Source organism: Neoarius graeffei, chromosome 10 (genome assembly GCF_027579695.1).
Source record: "Neoarius graeffei isolate fNeoGra1 chromosome 10, fNeoGra1.pri, whole genome shotgun sequence".
Lineage (NCBI taxonomy): Eukaryota > Metazoa > Chordata > Actinopteri > Siluriformes > Ariidae > Neoarius > Neoarius graeffei.
Window position 1 is genome coordinate 64,269,541 of NC_083578.1, and position 16,066 is coordinate 64,285,606.

At 45.8% G+C, this 16,066-nt stretch overlaps 1 protein-coding gene across 1 annotated transcript in view; it reads left to right on the forward strand.

Moving 5' to 3' along the window:
• The first annotated feature begins 1,594 nt into the window (after nucleotides 1-1,594).
• Nucleotides 1,595-16,066, forward strand: part of rnf11b (ring finger protein 11b) — a 49,158-nt gene continuing 34,686 nt past the window's right edge. Inside the window, exon 1 of the mRNA XM_060932113.1 lies at nucleotides 1,595-2,077. Within this exon, the coding sequence (XP_060788096.1) occupies nucleotides 1,955-2,077 (123 nt within the window). The 5' untranslated portion in view covers nucleotides 1,595-1,954. The remainder of the gene's footprint in view (nucleotides 2,078-16,066) is intronic.

A 16,066-nucleotide genomic window follows, 5' to 3' on the forward strand; every position in this document is an offset into this window, starting at 1 on the left:
AAAATTCAGTTGAAATCAAGCCATTTGAGGCGAATTGGTCCGCCTCTGAAAAAACTTGGCATTTGGATTTCCCGGCAAACGTTGATTTTCGTGACGTCACGTGCGGTACGCCTCCTTCTGAATCCTACGTCAGCGCTGGTTTGTTTATGAGAAAACGACCTGGTGGTTTTCTGCGAATTTCTTCAACGTTATCATGTAATTATTAAAATGGTTAACAGATGTATCGTAGAAGGGTGTAGTAACACCAATCTTGATGGGATTAGTACTCATCGTTTTCCAAAAGACCGGACAATGAGAGAGAAATGGGAGCGCTTCGTGCAAGGCACCCGGAAGCCGAGGACCAAAGCAGAGCCGAGAAAAAGACCAAGAAAATCGGCGACTCACAAGTCGACTGTTGCCAGGGTAAGAAATAAGAGAGACTATACTCTAAATTAGGTGTTCCTGTGTTTGTGTGGTACACGGATAATGTTATTTATTGACACACACACAAAAGTAAACAACACGAAAGCGCTGGGCGATAATACACTTACTTCACATGCATCAAGGGATATGCGTGTCAGGGCTTGAGATCTTGGGACCTGTCAAACACATTAAATGTATATTACAACCCTGCTTAGCCGATTCTATGTGTGTAGCTTATGAAATCTTTCTCCTACAGTAGCCAGTACTCTTCTAAATGAAGAAATATCTCATCTCATTATCTCTAGCCGCTTTATCCTGTTCTACAGGGTCGCAGGCAAGCTGGAGCCTATCCCAGCTGACTACGGGCAAAAGGCGGGGTACACCCTGGACAAGTCGCCAGGTCATCACAGGGCTGACACATAGACACAGACAACCATTCACACCTATGGTCAATTTAGAGTCACCAGTTAACCTAACCTGCATGTCTTTGGACTGTGGGGGAAACCGGAGCACCCGGAGGAAACCCACGCGGACATCGGGAGAACATGCAAACTCCACACAGAAAGGCCCTTGCCGGCCACGGGGCTCGAACCCGGACCTTCTTGCTGTGAGGTGACAGCGCTAACCACTACACCACTGTGCCGCCCATGAAGGAATATATAAATACATAATAGTAATTAGAAAAAATATGATTTATGTAACAATAGATAGATGAGCATTGATACATGAATCAATGGATTTAGAAGCTCAGGCGACAATTCCATATTTCAATGCAAAATCGCTAGCTGCTAAACTTGGTCTACACAGGCTGTGCACTGAACCCATGCAAGCTCTCTCAGCCTGCTGGCGGTTCCGCACGTGACGTCACGAATCTGGCTCCAGACTCCTTTGGGATTTTTCCAGACTGTTTTGTTAGTTTTTTTTTTTTTCTGCTGTAGACAGATGGCCTTGTGTAAAATTACCCTTCTGGATGAGTGTGCAAAGGGACATACTTTCATATAAAAAAACACGAAATTGGTCCAGGATATGCCCTAATGCCAATAGTGTGCAAAAGTCTGCAAGCACTGCGAACATTTACAGTTTCCTTTAAAGTTCAGTTGATTTTAGGAACATGAACATCTCGAGCTTACTTCCTGGTTGAAGAAGACGCCATTTGATTGGTTGACGTCGTAAGGGGCGGAGTTTACTGTGACTGAAAGACCAAATGGCCATTGAGAGAGACAACATTTGATGTTATATTATGGAATTAGTCAGAGACAGAGACAGAGCATTTACAGTAGCTGGGAAACGAAGACTGTAGGTGATTTTTGAAGGCAGATAGGGTTTATTAAAGACAACAATCTATTTTATTTATCTGTGTTCGCTGCGCTGGGCTGCTACGTATATCAGCTCTTTGTGTCGACATGGTTTGTTTTTGTTGAAGAGAGAGAGAGAGAGAGAGGACTCCTGGCTTTGACTAGGAGGTTTTTGACGCACGCTAAAGTGTCAGAATCGTGTCAGGAGGATACAAAAGTTAGGCTATCTGAGCAGTGAGGAGTTGGAGAGGAAGGAGATGGGCAATTGTCTAAAATCTCCTACTTCGGATGACATCTCTTTGCTTCATGAGTCACAGTCAGACAGAGCCAGCTTCGGCGACGGCACTGATCCGGACCAGGAGCCGCCACCGCCTTACCAGGTAAGAAAGAAAGAAAGAAAGAGAGAGAGAGAGAGAGAGAGAGGCCTTACTTGGAAATAGGAGAGTCGGGTCATTATGAAACAAAGGGTTTGATAAATTGAACACTGCAGCTGCTAAACTCGCCTCTTTGTTCCTTATCGATTCAACAACTCACACATTCTCAGTCTGAGGTACCGGCTATGCTAGCACTTGTACTCAAGAACAGGGCTTTTCTGTCACATAATTTCACAATATTACAATCCAAAACATATCATGTAAAAAAATGAAGGAAACATTTGAGCTCCAGATATAAATATATGACATCTTTACTGTATTTATATTGTCCCAAATCCCTTGTGTTGTTTTGTGGTAGCTCAGCAGGCTAGCTTAAGCTACTAACAGGCTACTAGTCTTTGTTTGGTGTTTTTGTCAGAAGGACAAGGTGTTTAAACTTGCCACATTTCACTGCCACTATTTCGTTTTTGTTCTCTGCCTTAATTCTGTGGCCTGTTAATTCACACACGGAAAGAGAGCTCATCACTTCTGGGTTTTATGGTGGTTTTTGGTTCATCCCCGTCCTGTGCTTCCTACAGTATATTCTCTTTATATCTAACCAGCAGTGAGTTTACATCTCCAGATCACAACAGTAGAAGCCTGTTTTAATGTCTAATTATGTAGCTTAAGTGAATTTTAAAGGGAAAGGCAAAGTCCACATCCAGTATATGTGTTGAAGTATTTATGATGTGTTTACTAATTCTGGTGTTGTACTTTTGTTATTCCAGTCAGAAGTTAGTAGCTGTGTGCTAATGCCATGGACATGGACGGGTTGAATGGACATTCAGGGTCATATTAATGAGAAATATGACCAGTAATAGTAATAATAATAGTGGAGACAGTAAAAGTTGGACTCAGAACACGATACAGCTATACAACTCAGTTGTGCTGAGTTACAGCAGAGACTCTGCTTGACCAGATCTACGGTACATGATGACAGGTACAAGGCATCGGTGGTGCTATTAGCATGAAAGTTGAAGCTTTAGAACCTGATCAGTTTTGAGCTGGATGGAGGAGGTGAGTGAACCAGACAGATTAAAAGACTAACACGACAAATTATAATGATGAGAGAAATTCCCACTGGCGCTATTATGATCAGTGGGCAGCCGAACAGCATTGTGGATAATGTAGGAAACATTACAAAGAGAAAATGGACCAGCATGGTGTAAACTGCCAGATATAGCAGTTGCAGGGTTCCCCTGGGTTCTGAAAAAATATTCCACGCTTTTTTCCTTGAAAAATAAAGTCAAATAAGTATTCTTCACATTTTCTTAGTCTGTATTTTTTCTTAGTTACCGGTTTATCAAAAAGTGGACTTAATACAGGTTTATACCGACCAAACTGGTACCATTCAGATATTTGTACACATATAGCTAGGCCTCTCCATTACATATAAAATTTGGGCTCCACTCCAGCCTCTAATAAGAAAGACTTGATTTTGGGCCCCCTGTGCACCATCAAGCTAAAATAAACCTCTTTAGTTTGAGCTTACTGAAGGTTATTTTAACATGGAATTATTCAAAAGAAGTATTAGGATTCTATTTAGCCTTTACTTCAACACAAAATTTGATTTGCAATTGAACAGAGTCAAGAAGAATCTTGGCAATCTAACAACCAACAGTGAAGGAATCCAATGTTCCCGTCAATTTACGAACCGAACACAGAATGACACCATGTTTTTCAACATACATTAGTTAGCCCAGGGGCGTTTCTATTCTAGCTATTGAAAAGACCAGGGGCTAAGTGCAGTTTTCATGGGGCTTGTATTTTTTTAAGGGAGATTGGCATTGATAGGTTGGGGAGGTTATAGCTAATTTTACAGGAAATATTATTGCCCACACACATTCAAAGGTTATGACATCTTTATTACTGATTTTTGTAATATACTGTTTTTAAATTTATGTACTTCAGTTTCTGTCTCATTATTATCAAATCAAACTCCTTCCCACACCATGTGGCGCATAGGGCGGCGCCGATCTCCGTTTCCGTAGCCCTCGGCCTCTTGCCTATTACATAGCTAGGGTTACAGTGGGGGGGCTAGTAATCGCGAGAGTTTGACTCCCCACTCGCATCTGTATTGCAGCATGCCTTGCCAGACGGCAGTAGGTACCATTTTTATGATGGTCTTTGGTATGACCCAATCAGAGTAGAACTCGCGATCTCCTGATCGAGAGGCGGACACACTAACCACTAGGCCAACTCGCGGTATCCTTAGTTAGCCCAGGGACGTTTCTATTCTAGCTATTGAAAAGACCAGGGGCTAAGTGCAGTTTTCTCTGGGGCTTGTATTTTTTAAGGGAGATTAGCATTAATAGGTTGGGGAGGTTATAGCTAACTTTACAGGAAATATTATCACCCACACACATTCAAAGGTTATGACATCTTTATTACTGATTTTTGTCATATACTGTTTTTAAATTTATGTACTTCACTTCAGTTTCTGTCTCATTATTATTAACAACACCCATAATTTCTCAGAAAACAGAGGCATGTGTCAATTGACTTAAATATCACTAGTAAAATTAATCCTGTTTTCATAAAAATCTCATTTCTCACTCACATATCTCTCCTTTAGGAACACAAAGACACCAATTCTAAGCTAAATTATTACATTACAACATCTATGTCAGTTGTTTTCTATTAATTGCTTTCTGTTTTTGAGGGCGGAAATACCCGGGGGCTATAGCCTCGAGTGATGGAGCCTAACAACGCCACTGCATTAGCCACAGGAACTCAACATGCCATGCCACCTGAAACGTAGCTCCCTTCAGCCACTTGCTGGGCTGACAGCACTTTCACTTTGGCTTTTTTTTTTTTTAAACTGACCCCTGTATTGCTAACACTGTCTGATGTGCTAGGGGACAGTTGGGGCTCTGAGTGTGCCTCCCCCGTGGCTATTTCGGCCCTTAAATCACCTTCAGTGCTTGAAGCCTGCCCAAAAAACTTCGTCAGCTTAGACTGCACCATTGTTTGGTTCACACAGAGATAATTACACCACCACACCAGGCCGATTAAGACGCATTGAGATTGCTCAAAAGCTGGATTATGTTTGTCAATGACGAGCACCAGCAGGAACCCTGGTAATGACATATTGGTAGGTGTTATCCCTTGTTTGGTCCAAGATGGATATCATTAAATAAGTTGTGGGTATTTTCTTCTTTTAAGCAGTATCGTGTTGGGAACATTTGTGTTAACCACTGTGCAACAAAAAAGTTGCATAATTGTTCAATATCTGCTCCAGGTATCTTAATGTTCCTGTGCCTACTGTATGTAACATCAAGAAGTCCACAGCTCATGACACTGTAGCTAACTTCTCTGGACGTGGATGAAAAGTTGATGAGAAATTGCAGCTGATGTTTGTTTGAAAGATGGAGAAAGAACCTTGATCAATTTCCAAACAAATTAAGATAGACACAGGGTACAAAATTGTCAACTCACCCTATCTGTCATCATCTGAATGAAAAGAGGCTCTATGGTAGGACACCTAGAAGGACCCCACTACTGACGGACAGTGACATCAAAAAGCCAGAATGGAATTTGCCGTAATTAATCTGAGGACACCAAAATCCTTCAGGGCTCGACATTAATGCTTGTCTGACTGGACGGGACAAGTAATTGTTTAGTCTGGATAAGTCAAATCCACATCTATTTGTCCAACAGGACAAGTTGAATTATTCCCAACTGTCCCGGAAGTTCTGGGAGTTTCCTGCATAGCGGCTCCCTGACATCTGCAAATTAGATACAATATCCCAGAAACTAGAGCAAGTGAGCAAGAGCGTGCACGAGAGAATGAATCTTGATTGCTCTGTCTTGTTAAGTAGACCAATCAGTGTTCTGTGTGGGTGGGCTTTACGTCTTCTCTCCCGGACTGAGAGTCCATAAGTTCAGTGTATCCAGGAGCGTCATGGCAGAGTGCCCCAAAAAAACAGAATAGAAAACCCACTTCACCTCAGACTACACAAACGTGTCCCCTTGCCTAATAGGGGTAAAAAATAATGACGGTGTTGTGTGTTATACTGTTTGTAACAGTGACTTTAACACTGCCCATGGTGGGCTAAAAGATTGTAAGAGACATGTTGAGGTGAGTTTAACAGTGTCGTGTTCATGTGCAGATTATTTATACGAGCTGGCTCGCTGCTAAGGCTATATGATGAGGCCAAACTCCTTGAAGATTTGTTTAAAGTTGCAATACAATATAAAATATGAGTTAAATAATATAAATAAGCAGTTTACATAAATAGTATAAGTAGTCAAGTCAGCTTTATTGTCAAATATGCTATACATGCTCGACATACAGCACAGATGAAATTTCAGTCCTCTCTGACCCACGGTGCAAACAGGCAATGCAATAAATAAAAATAGAATAATTGAAATAAACAATATAAACAGTATAAACACTCTAGATAAGAAATAGACTAAACACTCATATACACACACACACACACACATATATATAAATTGGAGCAAAAGGACATAAAATAAACAGTCAAGGGCACTTGAGGTATAGCAGGTAAACATGAAATAAACAGTATAAACAATAAACTAATAGCTGTTAAGGTGAGGTAGTGCGGAATAGTGCAAATGAGCAAGGTAAAGTGAAATGTGCAGTCCCTGAGTTCAGTGTGCAAATGAATGTTGAGAGTGTGTGTGTGTGTGTGTGTGTGTGTGTGTGTGTGTGTGTGTGTGTTGGAGGGGGGGGACTGTGAGGGTGACATGATGTCAGATGCTGAAGGGGGGATGGGGGGTGTGCGGGCAAAATCTGTGGCAGGGGGCAGAGGGGGGAGGAGGGGCAGAACAGGGAGGGAGTTGAGCCTCCTGACCGCCTGGTGAAAGAAACTGTCCTTGAGCCTGCTGGTTTTGGCCCGGAGACTCTGCAGTCTCCTCCCTGATGGCAGCAGGCTGAAGAGGCTGTGAGATAGGTGGGTGGGGTCACCTGCAATCCTGATGGCTTTGCGGGTGAGGCGGGAGTTATAGATATCCATAAGAGAAGGGAGAGAGACACCAATGATCCTCTCAGCTGCTCTCACGATGCGCTGCAGAGTCTTGCAGCAGGACACGGTGCAGGCGCCGTACCACACGGTGATGCAGCTGGTCAGGATGTTCTCGATGGTGCCTCTGTAGAATGTGTGCATGATGGGGGCCGGGGCTCTTGCTCTCCTCAGTTTGCGGAGGAAGTACAGACACTGTTGGGCTTTTTTGGCCAGTGATGTGGTGTTGTTGCTCCAGAACAGGTCTTCAGAGATGTGCACACCCAGAAACTTGGTGCTGCTCACCCTCTCCACTGCAGCACCATCGATAGTTAGTGGAGCATGCTGGGTGTGCGCTCTCCTGAAGTCCACAAAAATCTCCTTCATCTTCTCCACGTTCAGGTGGAGATTGTTGTCCTTGCACCACATGGCCAGGCGGCTCACCTCACTCCTGTAGATTGTCTCATCGCCATTGTTGATGAGACCCAGCACAGTCGTGTCATCCGCAAACTTAATGAAGAGGTTGGATCTGGATGTTGGTGTGCAGTCGTGGGTCAGCAGAGTGAAGAGGAGGGGGCTCAGCACACATCCTTGGGGGGGCCCCCGTGTTCAGTGTGATGGTGCTGGAGGAGTTGCTGCCGACCCGTACAGACTGTGGTCTCCCCGTCAGGAAGTCCAGCAGCCAGTTGCACAGGGAGGTGTTGAGTCCCAGCTCGTCCAGTTTATGAATGAGCTGCTGAGGAATGATTGTGTTGAATGCTGAGCTAAAGTCTATGAACAGCATTCTGACGTACGAGTCTTTTGTCTCCAGGTGGGTGAGGGCTGAGTGGAGGGAAGTGGAGATGGCGTCATCGGTCGAACGGTTGGACTGATATGCAAACTGGAAAGGGTCAAGGGCGGGGGGGAGGGCAGACTTGATATGCCGCATGACTAGCCGCTCGAAGCACTTCATGAGGATGGGAGTGAGTGCGACCGGGCGCTAGTTATTGAAGTAGGACGGAGACAGCTTCTTCGGGACCGGGATGATGGTGGTGGCTTTGAGGCACGTGGGGACAACAGCCTGGCTCAATGAGATTTTGAAGATGTCTGTAAAGACATCTGTGAGCTCCTCGGCACAGTCTCTCAGGACGTGACCAGGAACGTTATCAGGACCCGAGGCTTTCCGTGCATTTGTCATCCAGAGAGCTCTCCTCACGCTGTCTGGAGACAGTGTCAACACCTGGTCACTGGGAGGTGGTGGGGTCTTCTAAGGCGTGGTGCTGTTGTCTGCCTCAAAGCGAGCGAAGAAGTCGTTCAACTGATTCAGCAGAGAGGTGGAGTTATCACAGGTTGCGGCAAGGGCTTGTAGTCTGTGATGGTCTGAATCCCCCGCCACAGGTTCCTGGTGTCTCTGCTGTCGTTGAAATAGTCAGCAATGTTCCTGGAATACTGTCTCTTGGCCACCCTGATGCCTCGTGACAGGTTGGCTCTAGCTGTCCTCAGGCCCACCTCGACCCCAGCTCTGAAGGTGGCGTTCCGAGCCCTCAGGAGCCTGTGGACTTCCCCTGTCAGCCATGGCTTCTGATTTGCCCGAATGGAGATGGTTCTGGTGACCTGTAACGTCGTCCATGCACTTCCTCATGTAGGCAGTGACTGTCTCCATGTACTCCTGGAGATCTGTAGTGTTGTTGTAGGTGGCCGCCTGTCTGAACATGCTCCAGTCAGTGGTGGAAAAACAGTCCTGGCGTGCCTCTGAGGACCCCTCTGGCCACACACGTACCTGCTTTGTAGCTGGTTTGGTGACTTTAACCAGCGGCCTGTATGCTGGCATTATCATAACAGTGGAGTGATCTGAGGCCCCAATGTGGGGGAGGGGTAGGGCTTTGTAGGCGCCTTTATGCATGGTGTAAACATTGTCCAGAGTATTGTTTCCATGTGTGGGAAAGTTGATATGTCCACAGAGTTTTGGAAACATGCTCTTGGGGTTTGCATGGTTGAAATCCCCAGCCAGGATGAGGAAAGCATCTGGGTGGGCTGTGTGCTGCTCACTGATGTGCTGATAGAGTTTATTCAGTGCTTCACTCCTGTTGTTACTGGAGCCGGGAGGGATGTATATTGCTACCAGCAATATGGCTGTAAATTCCTTTGGCAGGTAGAATGGCCGGCACTTAATAATTATAAACTCCACCAGTGGTGAGCAGTGTTTGCAGACCACGACAGCATCGCGGCACCAGGCATCACTGATGTAAGCACAGACTCCTCCACAGCGAGTCTTCCCCCCCCCCCCCCCCCCCCGATTAGCGCTCTGTCTGACCGGTAGCATGTTAGCTGGGCTAGCTGAATGGCACAGTCCGGGACACTGTCATTAAGCCATGTTTCCACAAAGACAAGGACACAACACTCACTCACAGACTTAGAAGGTGAGCAGAGTAGGCGGACATAATCCAGCTTGTTGTCCAGCAAGCGTATGTTGGCCAGAGTGATGGTAGGGATAGCCGGCTGGTGAAGGCTAGCCGCTACCCTAGCCCAGATACCTGCGTGCTTGCCCCTTTTCTGCTTCCGCATGTTCCGCCTGTGGCACTTCCACTGTGGGCTGGATGCAGGAGTGGGGGTCGGTGGTTGAGCAGGCCTCCGGAGCAAACCGTAGTCGCATAGCACTTCCGCGTCTGCTGGATTTATATCCGTGAATATAGTTCTGCGGATGTCGAGCAGAAACTCATGGGAGTATGTGCGCCTTAAGACTGATGGACGCGACAAAGACGAACAGATACACGCTGTTTTAAAACACAAACGCGAAAACGCCGTTCTGTCGGGACGGAGAGGAGCCGCTGCGCGTGTACGCATCGCCATCACTAATCTTTGTCTACATATTTTCACATTTTCTACATGTAGGCCGATCTAATTTGGTTTACAGCCGAGAGAAAATTATTCAACAGAGTATTACATATAACCGCCTCAGACAATATACAGTGGTGCTTGAAAGTTTGTGAACCCTTTAGAATTTTCCATATTTTTGCATAAATATGACCAAAAACATCATCAGAGTTTCACACAAGTCCTAAAAGTAGATAAAGAGAACCCAGTTAAACAAAAGAGACAAAAATATTATGCTTGGTTATTTATTTATTGAGGAAAATGATCCAATATTACATATCTGTGAGTGGCAAAGTATGTGAACTGCTAGGATTAGCAGTTCATTTGAAGGTGAAATTAGAGTCCGGTGTTTTCAATCAATGGGATGACAATCAGGTGTGAGTGGGCACCTTGTTTTATTTAAAGAACAGGGATCTATCAAAGTCTGATCTTCACAACACATGTTTGTGGAAGTGTATCATGGCACGAACAAAAGAGATTTCTGAGGACCTCAGAAAAAGTGTTGTTGATGCTCATCAGGCTGGAAAAGGTTACAAAACCATCTCTAAAGAGTTTGGACTCCACCAATCCACAGTCAGACAGACTGTGTACAAATGGAGGAAATTCAAGACCATTGTTACCCTCGCCAGGAGTGGTCGACCAACAAAGATCACTCCAAGAGCAAGGCGTATAATAGTCGGCAAGGTCACAAAGGACTCCAGTTCTAAGCAACTGAAGGCATCTCTCACATTGGCTAATGTTCATGAGTCCACCATCAAGAGAACACTGAACAACAATGGTGTGCATGGCAGGATTCCAAGGAAAAAGCCACTGCTCTCCAAAAAGAACACTGTTGCTCATCTGCAGTTTGCTAAAGATTACGTGGACAAGCTAGAGGGCTATTGGAAAATGTTTTGTGGATGGATGAGACCAAAATAGAAGTTTTTGGTTTAAATGAGAAGCGTTATGTTTGGAGAAAGGAAAACACTGCATTCCAGCATAAGAACCTTATCCCATCTTTAAAACATGGTGGTGGTAGTATCATGGTTTGGGCCTGTTTTGCTGCATCTGGGCCAGTACGGCTTGCCATCATTGATGGAACAATGAATTCTGAATTATACCAGCGAATTTTAAAGGAAAATGTCAGGACATCTTTCCATGAACTGAATCTCAAGAGAAGGTGGGTCATGCAGCAAGACAACGACCCTAAGCACACAAGTTGTTCTCCCAAAGAATGGTTAAAGAAGAATAAAGTTAATGTTTTGGAATGGCCAAGTCAAAGTCCTGACCTTAATCCAATCGAAATGTTGTGGAAGGACCTGAAGCAAGCAGTTCATGTGAGGAAACCCACCAACATCCCAGAGTTGAAGCTGTTCTGTATGGAGCAGAGGCTAAAATTCCTCCAAGCCGGTGTGCAGGACTGATCAACAGTTACCGGAAACGTTTAGTTGCAGTTATTGCTGCACAAGGGGGTCACACCAGATACTGAAAGCAAAGGTTCACATACTTTTGCCACTCACAGATATGTAATATTGGATCATTTTCCTCAATAAATAAATGACCAAGTATAATATTTTTATCTCATTTGTTTAACTGGGTTGTCTTTATCTACTTTTAGACTTGTGTGAAAATCTAATGATGTTTTAGGTCATATTTATGCAGAAATATAGAAAATTCTAAAGGGGTCACAAACTTTCAAGCACCACTGTAGTAATGACACCTGATGTTTTTATATCTTTTAAGGACCACACCTTTTAGGGATTGTTGAAAATCGCCATTTTTAATAATAATTATTCCAGAGTTACATCAATAAAGTTCCAACAGAACTAGCTCAATCCCCTCAGTTATTGGTATTGTTCATGAAATTCCAGGGCAGCCGAGTGCAGCAGGTGCGTGTGTAAAAATAACCACATCGTAATATCTTATTACAGATTATTAGACTCTGAATTAATCGAAATCAGAGGAATGGCAATCAGATATTTCAATAAAATAAATATCTGTGGTGAATCTTCATTTCATTCTGACTTTTTATTGTATTTTTCTTTTGTATGGGACACATTACCCATCACAAATGTCACAAAATATTTCGTGGGAATTTTTCGACAGTGCTGAACTCGCTTACGGTTTGTTTTCATTCACAATGTGATTGTCACCCTTATCATGTCCAACTTGTTTTCTTTCGGTTTTATTTCTTTAAATTAATTTATACTTCACATTTTTACTGGATTAATCAAGACTTAACTTTATTTCCTCCAGAAGCTTTGAATTTGGATGAATCTGACTCTTAAAACTGCAGATCAGGTAATGGGTTATAACAACACAAGCATGGTGTCAGGAGTGGAGAGCTGAGGTGAAGTGAGGACCCAGGAGCAGACTCAGAAAACAGGCAGTGTAAAGAGAAAACTTCTTTAATGAAGTAGATGGCAGAAAGGCAAAGGTACAGTAGGGCTCAGGCAAAAATTGGTAGTCAAAAAACAGCCCAGGAGGTCAAAAACACAGAGGAGCAGGTAGACACGATCAGGGACAAAAACAGGACAGAAAAATCTTCACAAAAATTGATGAACACAGGGACAACGGAAATCCAGGCAGAGGTAGCAAAAGACACAATTCAAAAGAACAGGCAAGCAAAAACAGGGACAAAAAACAAGGAGAAATTCAGGCAGGGGGAATCAAGAAGACACAATACCAATGAGCTGTAGCGAGGTGAGGAAAGTCTACAAGAGACAGTCTGGCAAATGGAGTGGCTCCAAACAGTTCTTAAAAAGCCCTGGCTGATGGGAGAGGAGTGGTAGCAGGTGTGGGAGTGCCGCTTCAGGAAATGGCCTTCAGCAAGGCAGGACTGAATTCCTGTCCTGGATCCGGCCTGGAGCCAGCATGGAAGTCCCATAATCTAAGGCATGGATGGACTGGACCGGACTGTGACAGTAAACCCCCCCCCCCCCCCCCCCCCCCACCAACGGGCGTCTCCAGGCGCCTTAGAAAGTGCCTCAGGGTGTTGTTGGTGGAAGTCCATGATGAGGGTGGGATCCATGATGAACCTGGCAGGAACCCAGCTCCTGAGCATTACCCGCTGCCCCACCTGATAGATGGGAGCTGCCGAGCGTTGTTTGCTGGCTTGCTCTTTAAACATCTTGACAGAATGTAGGAGCTTTTTCCTGGTCAATGCCCACATTCTCCTGCAGCGGCGCACAAATATTTGGGCAGAGGGCACAGCGACGACTTCTTCTTGGATGTGGAAGAGTGGTGGCTGGTAACCCAGAGAGCACTGGAAGGGGGAAAGACCTGTACCAGAGGTGGATAAGGAGTTGTGAGCATACTCTATCCAAGGAAGGGTCTTGCTCCAGGAGGCACCATCCTTGGACACCATGCACCTGAGAGCCACTTCCAGCTCCTGGTTGGCCCGTTCCGTCTGTCCATTGGTCTGAGAGTGAAAACCTGAAGACAGACTGCGAGAAGCACCAATGAGTTTACAGAAAGCCTTCCAGAATTGGGCAGAGAACTGGGGTCCACGGTCTGAAACGATGTCTGAGGGGAGTCCGTGTAGACGGAAAACATGGAGTATCAGCAATTTGGCGGTCTCCTTGGCAGTGGGAAGCTTGGGCAGAGGGATAAAATGAACGGCTTTAGAAAAACGGTCGACAACAGTGAGGATACAAGTATTGCCACCTGAATTGGGGAGTCCTGTGACAAAATCCAGGGCTATGTGTGACCAGGGCCAGTGGGGAACAGGAAGGGGTCTCAGCAGGCCGGCAGGGGGTCTGTTGCCAGTCTTGTTCCTGGCGCAGATGTCGCAAGCTGCCACAAACCTCTGGACATCCTCCTTGATGGATGGCCACCAAAAACGTTGTCGGATGAGTGCCAGAGTCCGGGCTGCTCCTGGGTGGCACGCCATTCTGGAGCCATGACCCCACTGCAACACCTGTACCCGTACAGAAACAGGAACAAAAAGATGGTTAGGAGGTGCATTGCTGGGCCCTGGGCCCTGCTCATGGGCTTTCTGGACCAGGGTTTCCACCTCTAACAGAGCGGCCCCCACCAGGCACTGTGGAGGAAAGATGGTCTCAGGGGAGGTCGATTCCTCCTGGAGGGGAGAAAACATTCTGGACAAGGCATCGGGCTTATCATTCTTAGAGCCTGGGCGGAAGGAAAGTGTGAACTTGAAGTGAGAAAAGAAGAGAGACCATCGGGCTTGTAGAGAATTGAGGCACTTGGCAGTCCTGAAGTATTCGAGGTTCTTGTGATCTGTCCATACAATGAAGGGAAGGTCTGACCCCTCCAACCAATGTCTCCATTCTTCCAAGGCCAGTTTAACGGCCAACAGTTCCCTATTGCCAACGTCATAGTTTCTCTCAGAGGGGGAAAGCCAACGAGAGAAGGAGCAAGGATGAAGCTTGTTGTCACTAGCCGATCTTTGGGACAATATGGCCCCCACCCCTGACTCCGAAGCATTGACCTCAACCACAAACTGCCGGGATGGATCTGGGCCTTCTCGGCCCCTTCCTCCCAGCTGAAAGGGACCTTGGTGGAAGTTAGAGCCATGAGGGGCCCAGCCACCGTACTAAAGTTTCTGATGAATTGCCTGTAGAAATTCGCAAACCCAAGAAACCGCTGGAGTTCTCGCCGAGAGGATGGGGTGGGCCAGTCAGCAACTGCCTTGAGTTTCAGGGGGTCCATCTGAATCTGTGTGGGGGAGATAATGAAACCCAGGAAGGAGACAGAATTTCTATGGAACTCACATTTCTCGGCCTTAACAAAGAGTTTATTTTCCAGGAGTCGCTGAAGGACCTGCCTGACGTGGATGCAGTGTTCATCAAGGGAGCAGGAAAAAAAATCAATATATCGTCTAGATAAACAAAAACAAAAAGGTTAAGGTAGTCCCTCAGGACATCATTAACGAGGGCCTGGAAAACTGCGGGAGCGTTAGTCAGGCCGAACGGAACCACAAGATATTCGTAGTGGCCCGTGGGGGTGTTAAACGCCGTCTTCCATTTGTCCCCTTCCCTTATCCTCACGAGGTGGTAAGCATAACGCAGGTCTAGCTTGGTGAAAATCTGGGCTCCCTGGAGTAACTCAAACACCGTAGACATGAGAGGTAGGGGGTAACGGTTCTTGATGGTGATGTCATTTAGGCCACGGTAATCAATGCAAGGGCACAAGGATTTGTCCTTCTCCACAAAAAAGAATCCTACCCCTGCAAGAGAAGAGGAGGGACAAATAATTCCAGCTGCTAAGGACTCGGTGATGTATTTATCCATGGCTTGCCTTTCAGAAGGAGAGAGAGTAAAGTCGCCCCTTAGGTGGTGCAGTCCCAGGGAGAAGGTCAATTCCACAGTCATAGGGCCTATGGGGAGGAAGGGAAACAGCTTGAGACTTGCTGAACACAGGTTTTAAGTCATTATACTCGGGAGGCATATTAGAGAGGTCAGGATATTCACCAATCGTGGGCTGGAGCAGCTCTGCGTGAGGAAGGGCAAATCTCAGGCATGACGATAAACAGAATTGACTCCTTCCTAAAATGGTGTTGTTAGTCCAGTTGACATGGGGGTTTATGTAGAGTTAGTCAGGGCAGACCAAGAACTATGGGCACATGGGGATTACTCATGACAAAAAACTGGATGGATTCAGAGTGGTTGCCAGAAATTCTGTGTGTTCTATGGATTATGGTGGTCAGACCAGTGGTCAGACCAGTACCGTTAAGGGTCAGGACAGTGAGGGATGGGTTTAGACCCAGTAGTGGAATCCCCAGGCGCTTGGTGGTGGTCGAGCAGATCAGGTTTCTGTCAGCCCCTGAATCAATGAGTGCCTGGAGGTCGTGGGGCTGATTGCCATGGATAATGACCACTGGGAGTAGCGGTCGATTGGTAGGGGGCTGATTCTGGACATTGCCCACCAGGGCCCCTAAACTCACTGATGGGCTCTTCCTTTTAAAGGGCAAGATTGGCAGAAGTGCCCCAGCTGTCCACAATAAAAACATGCCCTCATATCCCGACGGCGTTGTCATTCCTCAGGTGAGATGTGGACTCGGTCTACCTGCATTGGCTCAGCAGAAGGAATGGGAGGCTAAGGGGGAGCAAAACTAGTCCGAGTTCTCTCTTTCACCCGCTATCTGATCCGGGAGTCAATACGACTGGCGAGGTCCATGAAACCGGGGAGATCA